Genomic DNA, 15,524 nt, shown 5'->3' on the forward strand with positions numbered 1-15,524 from the left:
GGCTAGCAGAAGACTCTTCCCAGAACTTTCTAGCAGCTGAGGCTGCACAGAGAGGAGAAGGAAATGTGGAGCTGAATCCCTTGCCGGGACTCCTGTGTGTCAGATCCTCCCTCACACACTGCTCTGCCCTGCCTCGGTATGGAGTGGGCTGTATGCAGGAGGAGGAGGAGGGTGACATGGATGGATTCGCCTGTGATTTCTGCATTAATCACATCTCTTGCATGACTCAATTGTAGGCATCTGGCGGAGAGTGTGGGGAAAGGGAGGGTGGCTTCCTCCTTGGATAGCCGCTGCCCACAGCTGGGGAGTGCTTAGGGACCATGAAGTACGCAGAGTGCTCAGGAAAACCAGAGGTATGACTGAAAAACACTCTGCATGTTTTTTTCATGATCCTTGGATGATTAAGCAGAGACAGGACATGGACAAGCCAGAGGAAATGGGAAACAACATTCGTATCATTTCTCTTTATTGACCATATCAACATGAGTTCTGAGGCTGGCGCACCCACTAATACATCTGTCTATGGGCTAACATCCCACCGGTCCCGTGGCTCTCCATTAACACAGACACTTCCCAGTACTGCTCTCTGCCTTTTTCTCCTTCCCCCTGAGCTCTGACCGGTGTGTGGAGAAAGCCCTTCTCTTCCATTGCTGCTGGCCTTGGGTCTCATCTGAAGCTGTCTCTGCGCAGTGGTCAAATGAATTTCATGTCACCCCAGCAGTAGGGTTCAGGATGGCTTGGGAGATCCATGCTTTTGCTTTTCATGGCCCGTGTAAGACACACTACAGATGGGTGCCGAATGGACCCTTCATTTGACAAACACCCTGATGATCCTCGCACGAAGGTGTTTGCTTTTGATGCTGTATATGATGGGGTTCATTAGGGGTGGAACGAGCAGAGAAACATAGCCCACGAGAACTGCAAGCAAGTGAGAAGAGCCCTTCACGTATCTGTGTATAATGGCAAGGCTGATCTCGGCAATGTAGAAGAGCAGGACGGCACAGATGTGGGAGACACAGGTGTTCAGAGCCCGGAGACACTTCCCGTGGGACACCACACTCAGCGCTGTTTTGAGGATCATCACATAAGAGAGGAGGATGAGCAACGAGTCCAAACCCACCGTGGAGAGGGTGGTAAACATGCCATAGACGTAGTTGACTGCAATATCTGAACAGGCCACTTTCATGACATCCTGGTGCAGGCAGTAGGAATGGGAGAGGACATTGGATCGGCAGTATCGGTACCGTTTCAGGAGAAGTGGGAGTGGAAACATAGAGGCCACGGCTCTCAGCACAGACACTAGTCCCATCAGCAGGGTTCTCGGGAGGGTTAAGATGGATGTGTACCTCAGTGGGATACAGATGGCGATGAAGCGGTCGAAGGCCATCAGCAAGAGCACAGAGGATTCAATGCACTGAAGCGTGTGGATGAAGAACAGCTGGGCCAAACAGACATCCAGGGTGATCTCCTTAGAGTTAAACACGTATATGCCCAGTATCGTTGGTATGGTGGTTATCGATAAGCTAAGGTCTGTGAGGGCCAACAATGAAAGGAAAATGTACATGGGCTCGTGGAGGCTTGGATCTTTTATTACAATAAACAGAATGACTGAATTTCCTACGATAGAAATAACATATAGTAAACAGAAGGCGATAGAGATCCAGAGATGGAAGTCTTCCTGCCCAGGTAGCCCTGTGAGGAGGAACACGGCATGTGTGAATGTGGTGTCATTGACAGCGGACATCATTGACCAGGGCAGGTCTGAGAAGTTCCGTGCTTTGCTTCCTGAAAAGAAAAAGAACAGGAGACTAGATGGTATTCAGTGAGCCCTCTTTATGCTTCCAGTGCAAGTGTAAAGACACCAGGGCCAAAGGAAGAGCAACAAAAAACAGTGTTTTGTGTTTAAAGCCCAGGTAGGAAACAAAACACAGCCAGACTGGATCAGACCTGTAGTCTATCCAGTGGCTGGATCCAGATGCTGCAGAGGAAGATAGAAAGAGACCTTCAACAGGTAGCTAAAGATATCCTGCTCCATGCTCATACTACAGATGCTGGGTAAACATTACATTGAACCACCTTACCTTTGCTGAAATACAGATCAGCTGTACTTTTCTCTCAGGCCTTTTTGAAAGGTCTTCAACAGGTGTTGCAGAGGGACTGGTTGCATGACTCTGAATGTGTTAGAAACAGACTTTTGTCAGTTGTCAGGAGACAGTTCCAGACAATGTTTCACTGAACAAAGAGTTAATAGCACAAACCCATTGCAGACAAGATTTGTACTTCTGAGATACATTCTGCAGCAAACTGCATTAAGCAATAAAAGTACCACTGCTCTTTCCTGAAGACATTCCAACAGGTCTGCCCCCACCTTTTGATATACAGGCAAGCTATGATGGGTTCCTTTCTCATATTTTCTAATAAAGAAATTTTGGCATAAAATGTACACCTCTTTATTTTAGTCCCTACATGTGAATCGATTCCTTATCCTCTGATCGTCTTTCAGAGATGATTTCTGAGGTTCGAGTGGGTTCTAAAATGTGTCTGTCATCTACATTTCTTCGGATCCTGAAAATACAGTGCCCAGCCCTCATTCAATCACTTGGCAGCAAGCAAAAGCTACTAGCTGACTGGTTCTCCTCAGTCTCTGTTCTGTCAGTCGGCATCCTGTCTCTGGAGTGGTAACAGGCGTCAGAGGCTGTATAGGAAATACTGATTCCCTGAGTTCTCAAACTCTTGCTCTCCAGTACATAGTAACCCCAACACCTCATATTCAGGCATTATGTAGGCTTGCAGGAAGTGAATTTAAAAGTCAAAGCCTGAATATTTGTGGAAATGGAACTTTATTTTGCACATGAGTGTAGTGTCTCTCTCTCTCTCTCATATATATATAACACCCAGGAGTGCAATAGAGAAGATATGCAAAAGCGGCGAGGAGTCCTGTGGCACCTTAGGGTATGTCTACACTACCCTCCTAATTCGAACTAGGAGGGTAATGTAGGCATACCGCACTTGCAAATGAAGCCCGGGATTTGAATTTCCCGGGCTTCATTTGCATAAGCCGGGCGCCGCCATTTTTAAATCCCGGCTAGTTCGAACCCCGTGCCGCGCGGCTACACGCGGCATGGAGTAGCTAGTTCGGATTAGGCTTCTAATCCGAACTAGCTTTACTCCTCGTGGAATGAGGAGTACAGCTAGTTCGGATTAGGAAGCCTAATCCGAACTAGCTACTCCGTGCCGCGTGTAGCCGCGCGGCACGGGGTTCGAACTAGCCGGGATTTAAAAATGGCGGCGCCCGGCTTATGCAAATGAAGCCCGGGAAATTCAAATCCTGGGCTTCATTTGCAAGTGCGGTATGCCTACATTACCCCGCTAGTTCGAACTAGTGGGGTAGTGTAGACATACCCTCATAGACTAACTGAAGTGTAGGAGCATAAGCTTTCGTGGGCAGAGACCCACTTCGTCAGATGCATGTAGTGGAAATATCCAGAGGCGGGTATAAATATGCAGGCCAGGATCAGGCTGGAGATGACGAGGTGGATATTTATACCTGCATATTTATACCTGCCTCTGGATATTTCCACTACATGCATCTGACGAAGTGGGTCTTTGCCCACGAAAGCTTATGCTCCTACACTTCAGTTAGTCTATAAGGTGCCACAGGACTCCTCACCGCTTTTGCAGATTCAGACTAACACGGCTACCCCTCTGATAGAGAAGACATGGAGCTGACCTGCCATAAGGAATGAGTGTTGGGATATTTCCTCCAGAGTTATATTGCATTAACTATTGGGATGTTGCTGTTATGACTGTGTTAGATTAAGGCAGTCTGGCTCTTCTTAGTTTAAGAGCAGGCTGCTGGATAACAAGCGGGAAGGGAAGCAACACCTCAAGGAAAGATGTCGCTCAGTGAGCAACTCGGGGAGGTTGAGAGATCACACTGGAGATACAAGCTGGGAAGCGCCTGTTTCCGGGCTCCAGCCACGTTCCCCATCTTGTTCTGTCAGTCCTGGGAGTCTGCTCAGAGGTGGGCCAGCTGTTGCTCATCAGACCGACAGGCACAAACACCACTGGGCCAGTCTGAAGGGCCTTGGCCTGCCTGGGTCCCTGTGAGAGTGGGAGTCAGGGGGCAGAGATGTGGGCAGACTGTTGTTTGAAAACCCTCCTGTTCTTCCACGTTACGCTTTCTTCCTGTGATTCAGATTACACAGTAGTTTGGTTGGAAAAGGTCGTCTGGTCGTTTGTCTCACCGCTAGTCAGCCCCCCAAAGGGAAGAACCACAGGAGTGGAATCCACAATGAGCTGCTCTGCGCTGTAGCCCAGGGCCAAGTCTGAGGGTGGGAGGACCGTCGGATTCCACCCCATGATGGGGAAGGCCTACGAGGTCTGAAATGTGGCACTCACAGGCCGGAGGGGGGCAGGGACACTGGCCACCCTGTAACTCTGCCTGGAGAAATGCTGGAGCCCTCAGCTTGTCAGAAAACAAAAATATGCCCTATTGGACCTTTTACCACAGAGCAACACAGGTCTGTGTTCCTGCCCTCACAATTGAGCCAGAGAATAAAAATATTTGAAATGCATTTTCTATAAATAAATAAATTAATTAAGATTATCTAGGAACTAGGGCCGTGTCCAGACTCAGGGGTTTTTTCGGGAAAAGTAGCCTTTTCCCGAAAAAACTTCCCCTGCGTCCAGACTCAAGCCGCGTTCTTTCGAAATTATTTCGAAAGAACGCGGCTTTTCTTTCGATGGCGGTAAACCTCGTTTCACGAGGAAGAACGCCTTCTTTCGAAAGTTCCTCTTTCGAAGGAAGGTGTTCTTCAATGTAAAGAGGCCATCTTCGAAAGAGAGCATCCAGACTCGCTGGGTGCTCTCTTTCGAAAAAGCGGATTTTTCTTTCGAAAGATCCGCCTGCAGTCTAGACGCGATCTTTCGAAAGATACTTTTTCGAAAGATGCTTTCGAAAGAGCCTCTTTCGAAAGAAGCCTGCAGTCTAGACATAGCCTAGTTGCTGTTATTCCATGGGGTCTCCTCTTGCACAGCCCCGGAAGAACTGGGCCCAGGGCACGTGGCTCCTCTAGAAATGGAACCTACTGAAAAACCTGACCTAGATCATTGGCTGTTTAATGCCCTGAGCTTTCTTTGAAAGTCACATTTCTGTGAACCTTGAATAACCAACCCACCATGGAGCGTGGACATCAGGAGGGGAGGGTTCCCAAGCTCCCTAGCTCTGCCCGCCCTCCAGCATCATCGCTTAGTAACCTGGGACAGCCCAGCTGAGTCCTATGCCGCTGCGCAGAACAGCTGCCAATGCAAACAGCCTGCAGCCTTTGCCCTGCACTTGGCATGTTACAGACAGTGAAACCTGCCAACGTACCCAGTTCCTGCTAGAAGGGAGTCGCTGGCAACAGAGGTCTTCATCCCAGTGAACAAAGAGCCATCAGTGTGGTTGCACGGGCAGCAGGCAGTGCGTGTTCAGCTAGGGAGGCAACTGCCTTTATGCAGCACGTTTGTACCTTCCCTTGGGGCCACTTGGCCATCAGGGAACCTCAACTGCTTGGCTTTGAGCGTACCAGCTTCAACTCCCATCACAGGACAAATCCCAGGAACAGAAATCCCACCTCTGTTCCTGGAAGCTTAGCTCGTCAGCCCTATTACTCTGGGTCTGATTGGTCTCATGGCTCCCTTGGGTGCAGCCACATGGTAACTATGATGCTGCCATAGCAGTGATCTTACTGAAATAAAGTGAACACATATAATATTATAGAAACTGATTTCTCCCCAGCAGCCCCCCTTCCTGCATAACAAACCCAGGGTGTAGCACAGAGAAGGCAGTGTCCACAAGCCCACATACATGGAAATTTTGTTTGGATCAGTTCAGGGGAAAAGATCCGTTCTCTTCTCTCTAAGGAATGAAAAAGGGGGATCCAGGGATCCCCAAGGTTATGAGCAGATCTCAGTGACCCACCGATCCACTAGCTGAGCCTCTACAACTGTGCTAGGACCCTCTCCAGGCCCCTACAACTGGGGCCTGTCACAGTAGCCTTTGCCCACTGTTTGCATTGGCAGCTGTTCTGTGCAGTGGCAGAGGACTCAGCGGGGCTGTCGGGGTGACTCAGCGATAGGTCTGGAGGGCAGGCAGTGCTAGGGAGCTTGGGAACCCTCCTCTCCATCTGTCCATGCTCCAGGGTGGGTTGGTTATGCAAGGTTCACAGAAATGTGACTTCCAAAGAAAGTTCAGGGCATTAAACAGCCAATGATCCAGGTCAGGTTTTTCAGTAGGTTCCATTTCTAGAGGAGCCATGTGCTCTGGGCCCAGTTCTTCCAGGGCTGTGCAAGAGGAGACCCTACGGAATAACAATGACTAGTTCCCAGATCACCTCCATGTATTTATTTATTTGCCTATCGAAAATGCATTTCAAATATTTTTATTCTCTGGCTCAGTTGTAAGCACAGGAACACAGACCTGCAGGATCTTCTGAGGGGAGATAGGGCAACCAGAACTGCACTCGGTTTTTGAGATGTTGCTGTACCATGGATGTATAGAGCGGTGCTATGTTATTTTCCTTCTCATGATCTATCCCTTTCTTAAAAGTTCCCAACATGGGCACAGGCTGGAGCCCCACTTCAGGGATGTTAGCCTTCCTGCCCACTCTTCTGCATGCAGGATACCCCCTCAACTCTAGAAATGCCTCCCTTTCCCAGATTAAGCTCCGAGCCCCCTGCATTCCCTGTGTCTAGAGCCCTGAGCTCATCCACCACCCCACGCCATGCAGAGCTCTCCTTAACTCTGCTCCATCTGCTCTCTTGAGACCCTAAGGTCTCCTCCTCCAGGGAAAAAGATTTCTCTTCCTGAAGAACCTGAGATTTTTATATGCATGAGGCAGGTAACAGGACAACAGAGGAGGCTCATAACATTGCCATCATGTGCATCATAATGGCCTCGGTATGTATGATTATAAAAAAATTATAATGCATCTTGTACAAAATGGGTCTTATGAGGTGTCAATGGAAAAGTTATGACTGGGGGAATATAAAAGTGCAATTTGTGTGCACACATCATTTTTTGTATGTGAAGTTCTGAATATTGAGTATGCCTGAGTAGTCAGCTGTAGTTACACCTGGATGATGTTGAGAGAAGTTGGAAGATGTTCAGCTGTGTGGCTGCATTCTCTCTGGGTGCTGTCCCAGCACTGTGCGCACAAGAGACCCTGAGCAAAGTCCCCAACGACCACAAGATCGTGAAGATGCAAAGGCACTTGGACAGGTATGTTGGTAGAGAAGCACAGCTCTACCTCTCTCAGTCAATGTCTACAGTTACACTCACACATGTATGCCCATGACAATGGACCGGTTCGGTGAATGGAAGAACTTTCCTTTCCCCCCTTGGCCGACAAAGCCGTTCCCTCTGAGGGCACATCTAGACTTGCTTTCACTTTCGAAAGAAGATATACAAATTTGGCATGAATTTGCAAATCTTCTTCCGATCGCTTTTTCGAAAGAGGTTCTTTAAAAAAAAATGTAGTCTAGATGCAGTTCTTTCAAGAAAAAACCCCTTTTTCAAAACAATCGTGTAAACCTCATTTTTTTATGAAGAACGGTTCTTTTGAAAAAGGGTTTTTTTTCTCAAAAGAATTGCATCTAGACTACTTTCTTTTTCGAAAGAATCTCTTTTGAAAAAGTGATCGAAAGAAGATACGCAAATTCACACCAAATTTGCATATCTTCTTTCAAAAGTAAAAGCAAGTCTAGATGTGCCCTGAGATACATCCATATGAACAGATACAGACAATTTACGCATCTCTCCGGATATATTAGGGTGCCACACACTGACGTATCCAAGGTCTGCTCATTGCTTTGCACATGTTGGTTTGATCAAAACCCCTCTATCCATCATGCTGTTGGGATGACTTGATCTTCAGCACTGGTCAGAGTGTTCTGTTACCCTTAGGGAGTAGGGCTGGTATTGAGGTGTTCTAGTGCCACCTTTGTGGAATGTATTGGCCTATATATTCTTATGCCCAACATTACTTAGGAATGTGTGTTTCTGCAACATCGCCCTGTTCTTGCCCGATGCTCTATGCTTGCAAGCAGGCAGAACTTGACTTTGCGCTTTTGCTTTATAGAAGTAAAGCTTGATGGGTACTTTAGTTCAGGCCTAAGGCCTCACACAAGAACTATGTTACAATTTATATTTCAGGTCCTCTTCCTACTACATGCCCCCATTATTTATGGGAGGATGTTTTATGGGGCGGATATTTACCCATCATCCCAGAAACCCATAACACTTAGTGGGATGGCCATCATCATTTGAAGGCTTTTACTGTCATCAGGATCTGAGATTGAAACCTTATTTCATTTGGCAACTTTTCAGACCACAGGAGAATTATTGCTTACTTCTTGTCTCTGTGTTTCTTTTAAAATACTTGTGACCAGTTTTGTAGCTCTAATTGTAAAAAACTGTCAGAGGGGAAGCTGAGTTAGTCTGTAACTGGAAAAACTTAAAAAACAACAGATAGTCTTGCAGCTCCTTAGAGACTAACAAAAAAGTAGATGGTATCATGAGCTTTCGTGGGCACAACCCACTTCCTTGAAATGAATGGCATTTAAGAGGCCCCATTTTCAAATAAATATCAGAGAGGGGATGGGTTGGGGGAAGAAGAGGGAAAAAAAAGAAAAAAAGAGGAAAGAATTTGTCAATTATAGTGTCATGATAAATTAAGCAGATAAAAATACTTAGTGCCCACTTTAAGTACCCTTTGATCATTTTTTTATATCACTAGGATGTGGAACATAGTGGGCCATCCACCTAATGTCTTTGTTTAGACTTCTGTTATAGGAATCAAATTTGTAAATGAAATTAAGTTCTGTAGCTTCCCTGTTGATCTGGCTTTTGAAATAGTCTTGAAATAATACAGTGACTTTGAGATCTATTAGTGAGTGACCAGGCAAGTTAAAATATTCCCCAACAGGTTTCTGTCTGTTGCCTTTTCAGATATCTGATTTGTGTCCATTAATACTTTCTCATAGAGACTGTCCAGTTTGACCAATATCCATGGCAGAGAGCATTGCTGGCACTTGATGGCATAAATCACATTGGTGGATGTGCAGTTGTGTAAGCCTCTGATGTAGTAGTTTATGTGGTTAAGTCCTGTGTTGATATCTTCTGTCTAGTTGTGTGAACAGAGTTGGCATCAGGGTTGATTGCAGGGGTGGGTTCCTGGGTGAATATGATGGAGGTGCATGGTTATTGGAAAGAATTTGTTTAAGGTTACGGGGTTGTCTGTAGGTGAGGATTGGCCTGTCCCCCAAGGCCTGTGAGAGTGAGAGTATGTCTACATTACGTGGCTCCGTCAACGGAGCCATTTAGATTACCTTTGTAGACATAGGAAAATGAAGCGGCAATTTAAATAATTGCTGCTTCATTTAAATTAAAATGGCTGCCGCACTGTGCCGATCAGCTGTTTGTCGGCACAGTGCTGTAGTCTGGACGCTCCGCAGTTGACATCAAAGGCATTTGTTGACCTCCCCAGTAAAACTCATCCCACAAGGCATACAAGGGAGGTCGACAAATGCCTTCAATGTCGACTGCGGAGCGTCCAGACTACAGCTCTGTGCCAACAAACAGCTGATCGGCACAGTGCGGCAGCCATTTTAATTTAAATGAAGCGTCGATTATTTCTGCTTCATTTTCCTATGTCTACAAAGGTAATCTACATGGCTCCGTTGATGGAGCCATGTAGTGCAGACATACCCTGAGGGTCATTTTCCAGAATTGGTTGTAGGTTGTTGATAATGTGTTGGAGGGGTTTAAGTTGAGGGCTGTAGGTGATGATAAGTGGTGTCCTGTTGCTTTCTTTGTAGGGCCTGTGTTGAAAAAGCTGATGTCTGGGTACTCGTCTGGTTCTCTCAATCTGTTTTTTTTCACTTCTCCGAGTGGGTATTTCAGTTTTACGAATGCTTGATATGGATCCTGTAGGTGTTTGTCTCAGTCTGTGGGATTGGAGCAAATCTGGCTGTATCTTAGGGCTGGCTGTAAACAGTTGATTTGGAAATGTGTCTTGGAGGGAAGCTGGAGGCATGTAAGTTGGTAGGTTTCCAGTATAAGGTGGTGGAAATGTGTACCTCGTGTGACTGTACTGTAGTGTCCAGGAAGTGGATTTCCCGTGTGGACTGGTCCAGGCTAAGGTTAACAGTGGGGTGGAAGTTGTTGAAATCCCTGTGAAAATCTTCAAGAGTCATTTTTTGTAATAAACTTTGTTCATTTCATTTACTACAGGCCTCACAGGCAACTTCCAGCCAAGCATCATTCTTTTCCATGCTCTTAAATTCCACTATCTTGTCAGTTATAAGCGATGTGTGTGAAGCTTTGAGGAACTGAATATATGTTGTCGAGAGTAACTGCATGTTGATCCAGCAATAGGCTCTGTGTCAAAAACTCCTCCTTGGCGGGTCCTGCACTTTCAGGCAGAAGGCTTGCCTCAGGGGCTCATAGCAGCCCTCACTTTAGACACTTTCCTGAGGACACCGCCTTGCTTTTTGTTGAACCACTCTCATCGTTGGCCAGCATGGGGGAAAAAGGGACTACTAAACTCCAGAGTCCCTGTGGCCCCTCCAAGTGATTCTGGGCAGGGCAGACCCCTTTATCAAAACACTAGTCCTTTGCCAGTACTAAAATGGGGAGTTGGTGGAGGGAAGGACCCAAGGCCACGCTCTATCCTGAGTTCTAGCCCAGGTACCGAGTGATATCAGCTACCTTTAATATGTCCAGTATCAGCTGCGTGGCAACTATCATCCCCTGGACTACTTCCTCACAGTCTTCCCCAGCACTTTCCTTACTGCAGGCTGTTCCTCCTTGTACCTATGTGTGCTTCCTCCTCCCAGACCCTGCATGGCACCTTCTCTCCTCAGCTCCTTGTGCGCAGTGAGCTAACAGAAGGGGAGCCCTTTTTAACCCATCTCCACTAATTCGTCATTGGCTCCACGTGTGCAGAATACTCTGGCTCAGGAAAGCCAGGAGTGTGACTGAAAAACACTTCTGTGGCTTTTTTCATGGTACTGGGAGGTTTAACCAGAGATGGGACAGTGATAATCCAGAGGAAATGGGAAACAACATTCACATCACTTCTCTTTATTGACTCTGTCAACATGAATACTGAGGCTGGAGCACCCACTCATACATCAGTCTATGGGCCAACACCCCACCAGTCCCTAGTTCTCCTTGAACATGGATACTTTCCAGTACTGCTCTCTGCCTTTGTCTCCTCCCCCCTGAATTCTGATCAATCATAGAATCATAGAACACTAGAACTGGAAGGGACCTCAAGAGGCCATCAAGTCCAGTCCCTGCCCTCACAGCAGGACCAAACACTGTCTAGACTATCCCTCGTAGATGTCTATCTTACCCGCTCTTAAATATTTCCAGAGATGGAGATTCCACAACCTCCCTAGGCAACTTATTCCAGTGTTTGACAACCCTGACGGTTATGAAGTTTTTGCTAATGTCCAACCTAAAACTAAATGAATGGGAACAGTCACTACCATTGATCCAGGCCTTGCGTCCCACCAAAAGCTGTCTCCTCTCAGTGGTAAAATGAATTTAATGTCACCCCAGAAGTAAGGGCCAGGATGGGTTAGGTAACTTGTGTTTTTGCTTTTCATGGCCCGTGTAAGATGCACTGCAGATGGGTGCCAAACTGACCCTTCATTTGACGAACACCCTGGTGATCCTCGCACGAAGCTGTTTGCTTTTGATGCTGTATATGATGGGGTTCATCACGGGTGGAACGAGCAGAGAAACATAGCCCACGAGAACTGCAAGCAAGTGAGAAGAGCCCTTCACGTATCTGTATATCACAGCAAGGCTCAACTCTGCAGTGTAGAAGAGCAGGACAGCACAGATGTGGGGGAGACAGGTGTTCAGGGGCTTGAGACACTTCCCGAGGGACACCACACTCAGTGCTGTTTTGAGGATCATCACGTAAGACAGGAGAATTAGCAGCGAGTCCAAACCCATCGTGAGGAGTGTAATAAACAAGCCATAGATATTGTTGACTTGAATATCTGAACAAGCCATCTTCATGACTGCCTGGTGCAGACAGTAGGAATGGGAGAGGATATTGGCTCGACAGTATCGGTACCGTTTCAGAAGAAGTGGGAGTGGAAACATAGAGGCTACACCTCTAAGCACACACACCAGTCCCATCAACAGTGTTCTCGGGAGGGTTAAGAGGGACGTGTATCTCAGTGGGATACAGATGGCGATGAAGCGGTCGAAGGCCATCAGCAAGAGTATGGAGGATTCAATGCATTGAAGTGTGTGGATGAAGAACAGCTGGGTCAAACAGGCATCAAGGGTGATCACTTTAGAGTTAAATAAGTATATGCCCAGTATCGTTGGCATGGTGGTTATCGATAAGCCAAGGTCTGTAAGTGCCAACATGGAAAGGAAAATGTACATGGGCTCGTGGAGGCTTGGGTCTTTTATTACAATGAACAGAATGACTGAATTTCCTACAATCGAAATAGCATATAGTAAGCAGAAGGCGATAGAGATCCAGACATGGTAGTCTTCCTGCCCAGGTATCCCGGTGAGAAGGAATGCTGCATGTGTGAATGTGGTGTCATTCACAGCTGACATCATGTACTGGGGAGGGTCTGGAGAGTTCCGTGGTTTCCTTCCTGAAAAGAAAAAGAACAGGAGACTAGATGGTATTCAGTAAGACCTCTTTATGCTCCCAGTGCAAGTCTACAGACACCCAGGACCCACTGGAAGACCAACAAAAACAATGTTTTGCATTTAAAGCCCGGTAGGAAGCGAGGCACTGTCAGACTGGATTAGACCTCTAGGGTATCTAATGGCTGGATCCAGATGCTGCAGAGGAAGATAGAAAGAGATCTTCAATAGGTAGCTAAGAAACATCCATCTCTGAGGGAAAGATTCCCTCAGACACCCATGAGATTGTACATTTTGTGGAATAAATCAGGAATGTTTACAGCCATTCCAAGACTTTTCAAAACAACAATCCTCACTATAGTATTTAGATTGTTTGGTTTCCCATACAAACATCCTGTCCCTCTCTGTAGGCTGCTGAGCTGTTTTCCAACTGATAACTTGTGACCGTGAGTTCCACAATCTACTGGAGTGGTCTATTTTTCTGCAGCTGTGACCTTCCCACGCACACCTTAACTGTCCCTCCACTTCTGGGTTGACCCACTGTATCACGGTGTGGCTACGTCTACACTGGCCCCTTTTCCGGAAGGGGCATGTAAATTTCAGCAGTCGTCGTAGGGAAATCCGCGGGGGATTTAAATATCCCCCGCGGCATTTAAATAAAAATGTCCGCCGCTTTTTTCCGGCTTTTAAAAAAGCCGGAAAAGAGCGTCTAGACTGGCCCCGATCCTCCGGAAAAAGTGCCCTTTTCCGGAGGCTCTTATTCCTACTTTGAAGTAGGAATACTTTGAAGTAGGAATAAGAGCCTCCGGAAAAGGGCGCTTTTTCCGGAGGATCGGGGCCAGTCTAGACGCTCTTTTCCGGCTTTTTTAAAAGCCGGAAAAAAGCGGCGGACATTTTTATTTAAATGCCGCGGGGGATATTTAAATCCCCCGCGGATTTCCCTACGACGACTGCTGAAATTTACATGCCCCTTCCGGAAAAGGGGCCAGTGTAGACGTAGCCTGTGTGTATAAAAGCAAGGGAAGTGCATGGGCGTCTTTGTATTTCTCTACCCTCATTATTTATAAATATGAAACAAAATACAGGACTATGTAGCACTTTAAAGACTAACAAGATGGTTTATTAGATTATGAGCTTTCGTGGGCCAGACCCACTTCTTCAGATCAAATAGTGGAAGAAAATAGTCACAACCATATATACCAAAGGATACAATTTTTTTTAAAAAAGTGAACACATATGAAAAGGACAAATCACATTTCAGAACAGAAGGGGGATGCGGGGGGGGGGAAGGTAAATGTCTGTGAGCTAATGGTATTAGAGGTGATAATTGGGGAAGCTATCTTTGTAATGGGTGAGATAGCTAGAGTCTTTGTTGAGCCCCCCACATAGAGTGTAGAATTTTAGCATGACTGACAGTTCAGAGGATTCCCTTTCAAGAGTAGATTTAAAAGGCTTCTGAAGCAGGATGCAGGTAATTAAGTCACTGAGACAGTGTCCTTTCTGGTTGAAATGGCAAGAAACTGTTTTTTCTTTGTGACGCTTCCTCAACTCCTGTCCCCTTTTACCCCTTCTCTTCTTATGCTACATCGATGACATCTTTATGATCTGGACGCATGGCCAAGAAACACTGGAGACATTCCACAGAGATTTCAACAACCTACACCCCACCATCAATCTCAGCCTGGACCATTCTACACGAGAAATCAATTTCCTGGATACCACAGTACAAATCAAGAATGGAAAATTAGACACCACCCTCTACAGAAAACCCACTGACTCCATCCAGCTCCCATCCAGCACACACCATACGATCCATCATCTATAGCCAAGCCCTTCAATACAAACACATCTGCTCTAATCCCACTGACAGAGACCAGAAACTTCAGGATCTCTACCAAGCATTTATAAACCTCAACTACCCACCCAGAGAAATAAAAAAGCAAATTGAAAGAGCCAGACGAATACCTAGAAACCATCTACTTCAAGACAGACCCAAGAAAACCAACAATAGAACACCACTTGTCATCACCTACAGCCCCCAACTTAAATCTGTCCAACACATTATCAATAAACTACAGCCTATACTGGAACAGGATACTAAACTCCAAGAGGCTCTGGGAGACAGACCCATAGTCTCCTATAGACAACCACCTAACCTCAAGATGATTCTTACCAACAACCACAGGACATACCACACTAATACCAACCCTGGTACCTTCCCTTGCAACAAACCCCGTTGCCAGCTTTGTCCACATATTCACTCTGCTGATACCATTATTGGGCCTAACCAAGTGAGTTATAAGATCAAGAACACATATTCCTGCGCATCCAGAAATATAATCTATGCTATCATGTGCCGAAAGTGTCCGTCTGCTTTGTACATTGGACAAACGTCTCAGACACTTCGCCAAAGGATCAATGCCCACAAAACAGATATTAGACAGGAAGTGGGTCTGGCCCACAAAAGCTCATCATCTAATAAACCATCTTGTTAGTCTTTAAAGTGCTACATAGTCCTGTATTGTGTTTCAGCTACACCAGACTAACACGGCTACATTTCTATCACTATTTATAAATATGTTTATCTGCCTTGTTACATAGATTTATTTCCCCCATGCCTGAGAGTTTAAATTATGCTCCGGCCTCTTTGCAATACTTAGGATAAATTCTTAGGACCAGGTTACTAATTCAGTAAATTTGACTTCAACTGCATCCCTGTCACTCCAAATTTACCGGTGTTAATTCTAGAAGAACTGGGGCCTATAACTTTCCCTGCACTCAGTGATACGCTCTGACTCCAGGAATTCTTCCAAGAATTCCACTTCTCCTTCCTGAAGGCACTACAACAGTT

The 15,524-nt window shown here is 46.2% G+C and overlaps 2 protein-coding genes across 2 annotated transcripts; both read right to left on the reverse strand.

Moving 5' to 3' along the window:
- Positions 1–808: 808 nt before the first annotated feature.
- Positions 809–1,744, reverse strand: LOC102444774 (olfactory receptor 51G2-like). The gene has a single exon (XM_006132560.2). The coding sequence runs from the start codon at positions 1,742–1,744 to the stop codon at positions 809–811; it is 936 nt and encodes a 311-aa protein (XP_006132622.2).
- Positions 1,745–11,701: 9,957 nt separating this feature from the next.
- On the reverse strand, positions 11,702–12,637 carry LOC102445014 (olfactory receptor 51G2-like). The gene has a single exon (XM_006132561.2). It carries the CDS (start codon positions 12,635–12,637, stop codon positions 11,702–11,704), a length of 936 nt encoding a protein of 311 aa, XP_006132623.2.
- Between the last annotated feature and the right edge of the window lie 2,887 nt (positions 12,638–15,524).

This window comes from Pelodiscus sinensis, chromosome 1 (genome assembly GCF_049634645.1).
Source record: "Pelodiscus sinensis isolate JC-2024 chromosome 1, ASM4963464v1, whole genome shotgun sequence".
Lineage (NCBI taxonomy): Eukaryota > Metazoa > Chordata > Testudines > Trionychidae > Pelodiscus > Pelodiscus sinensis.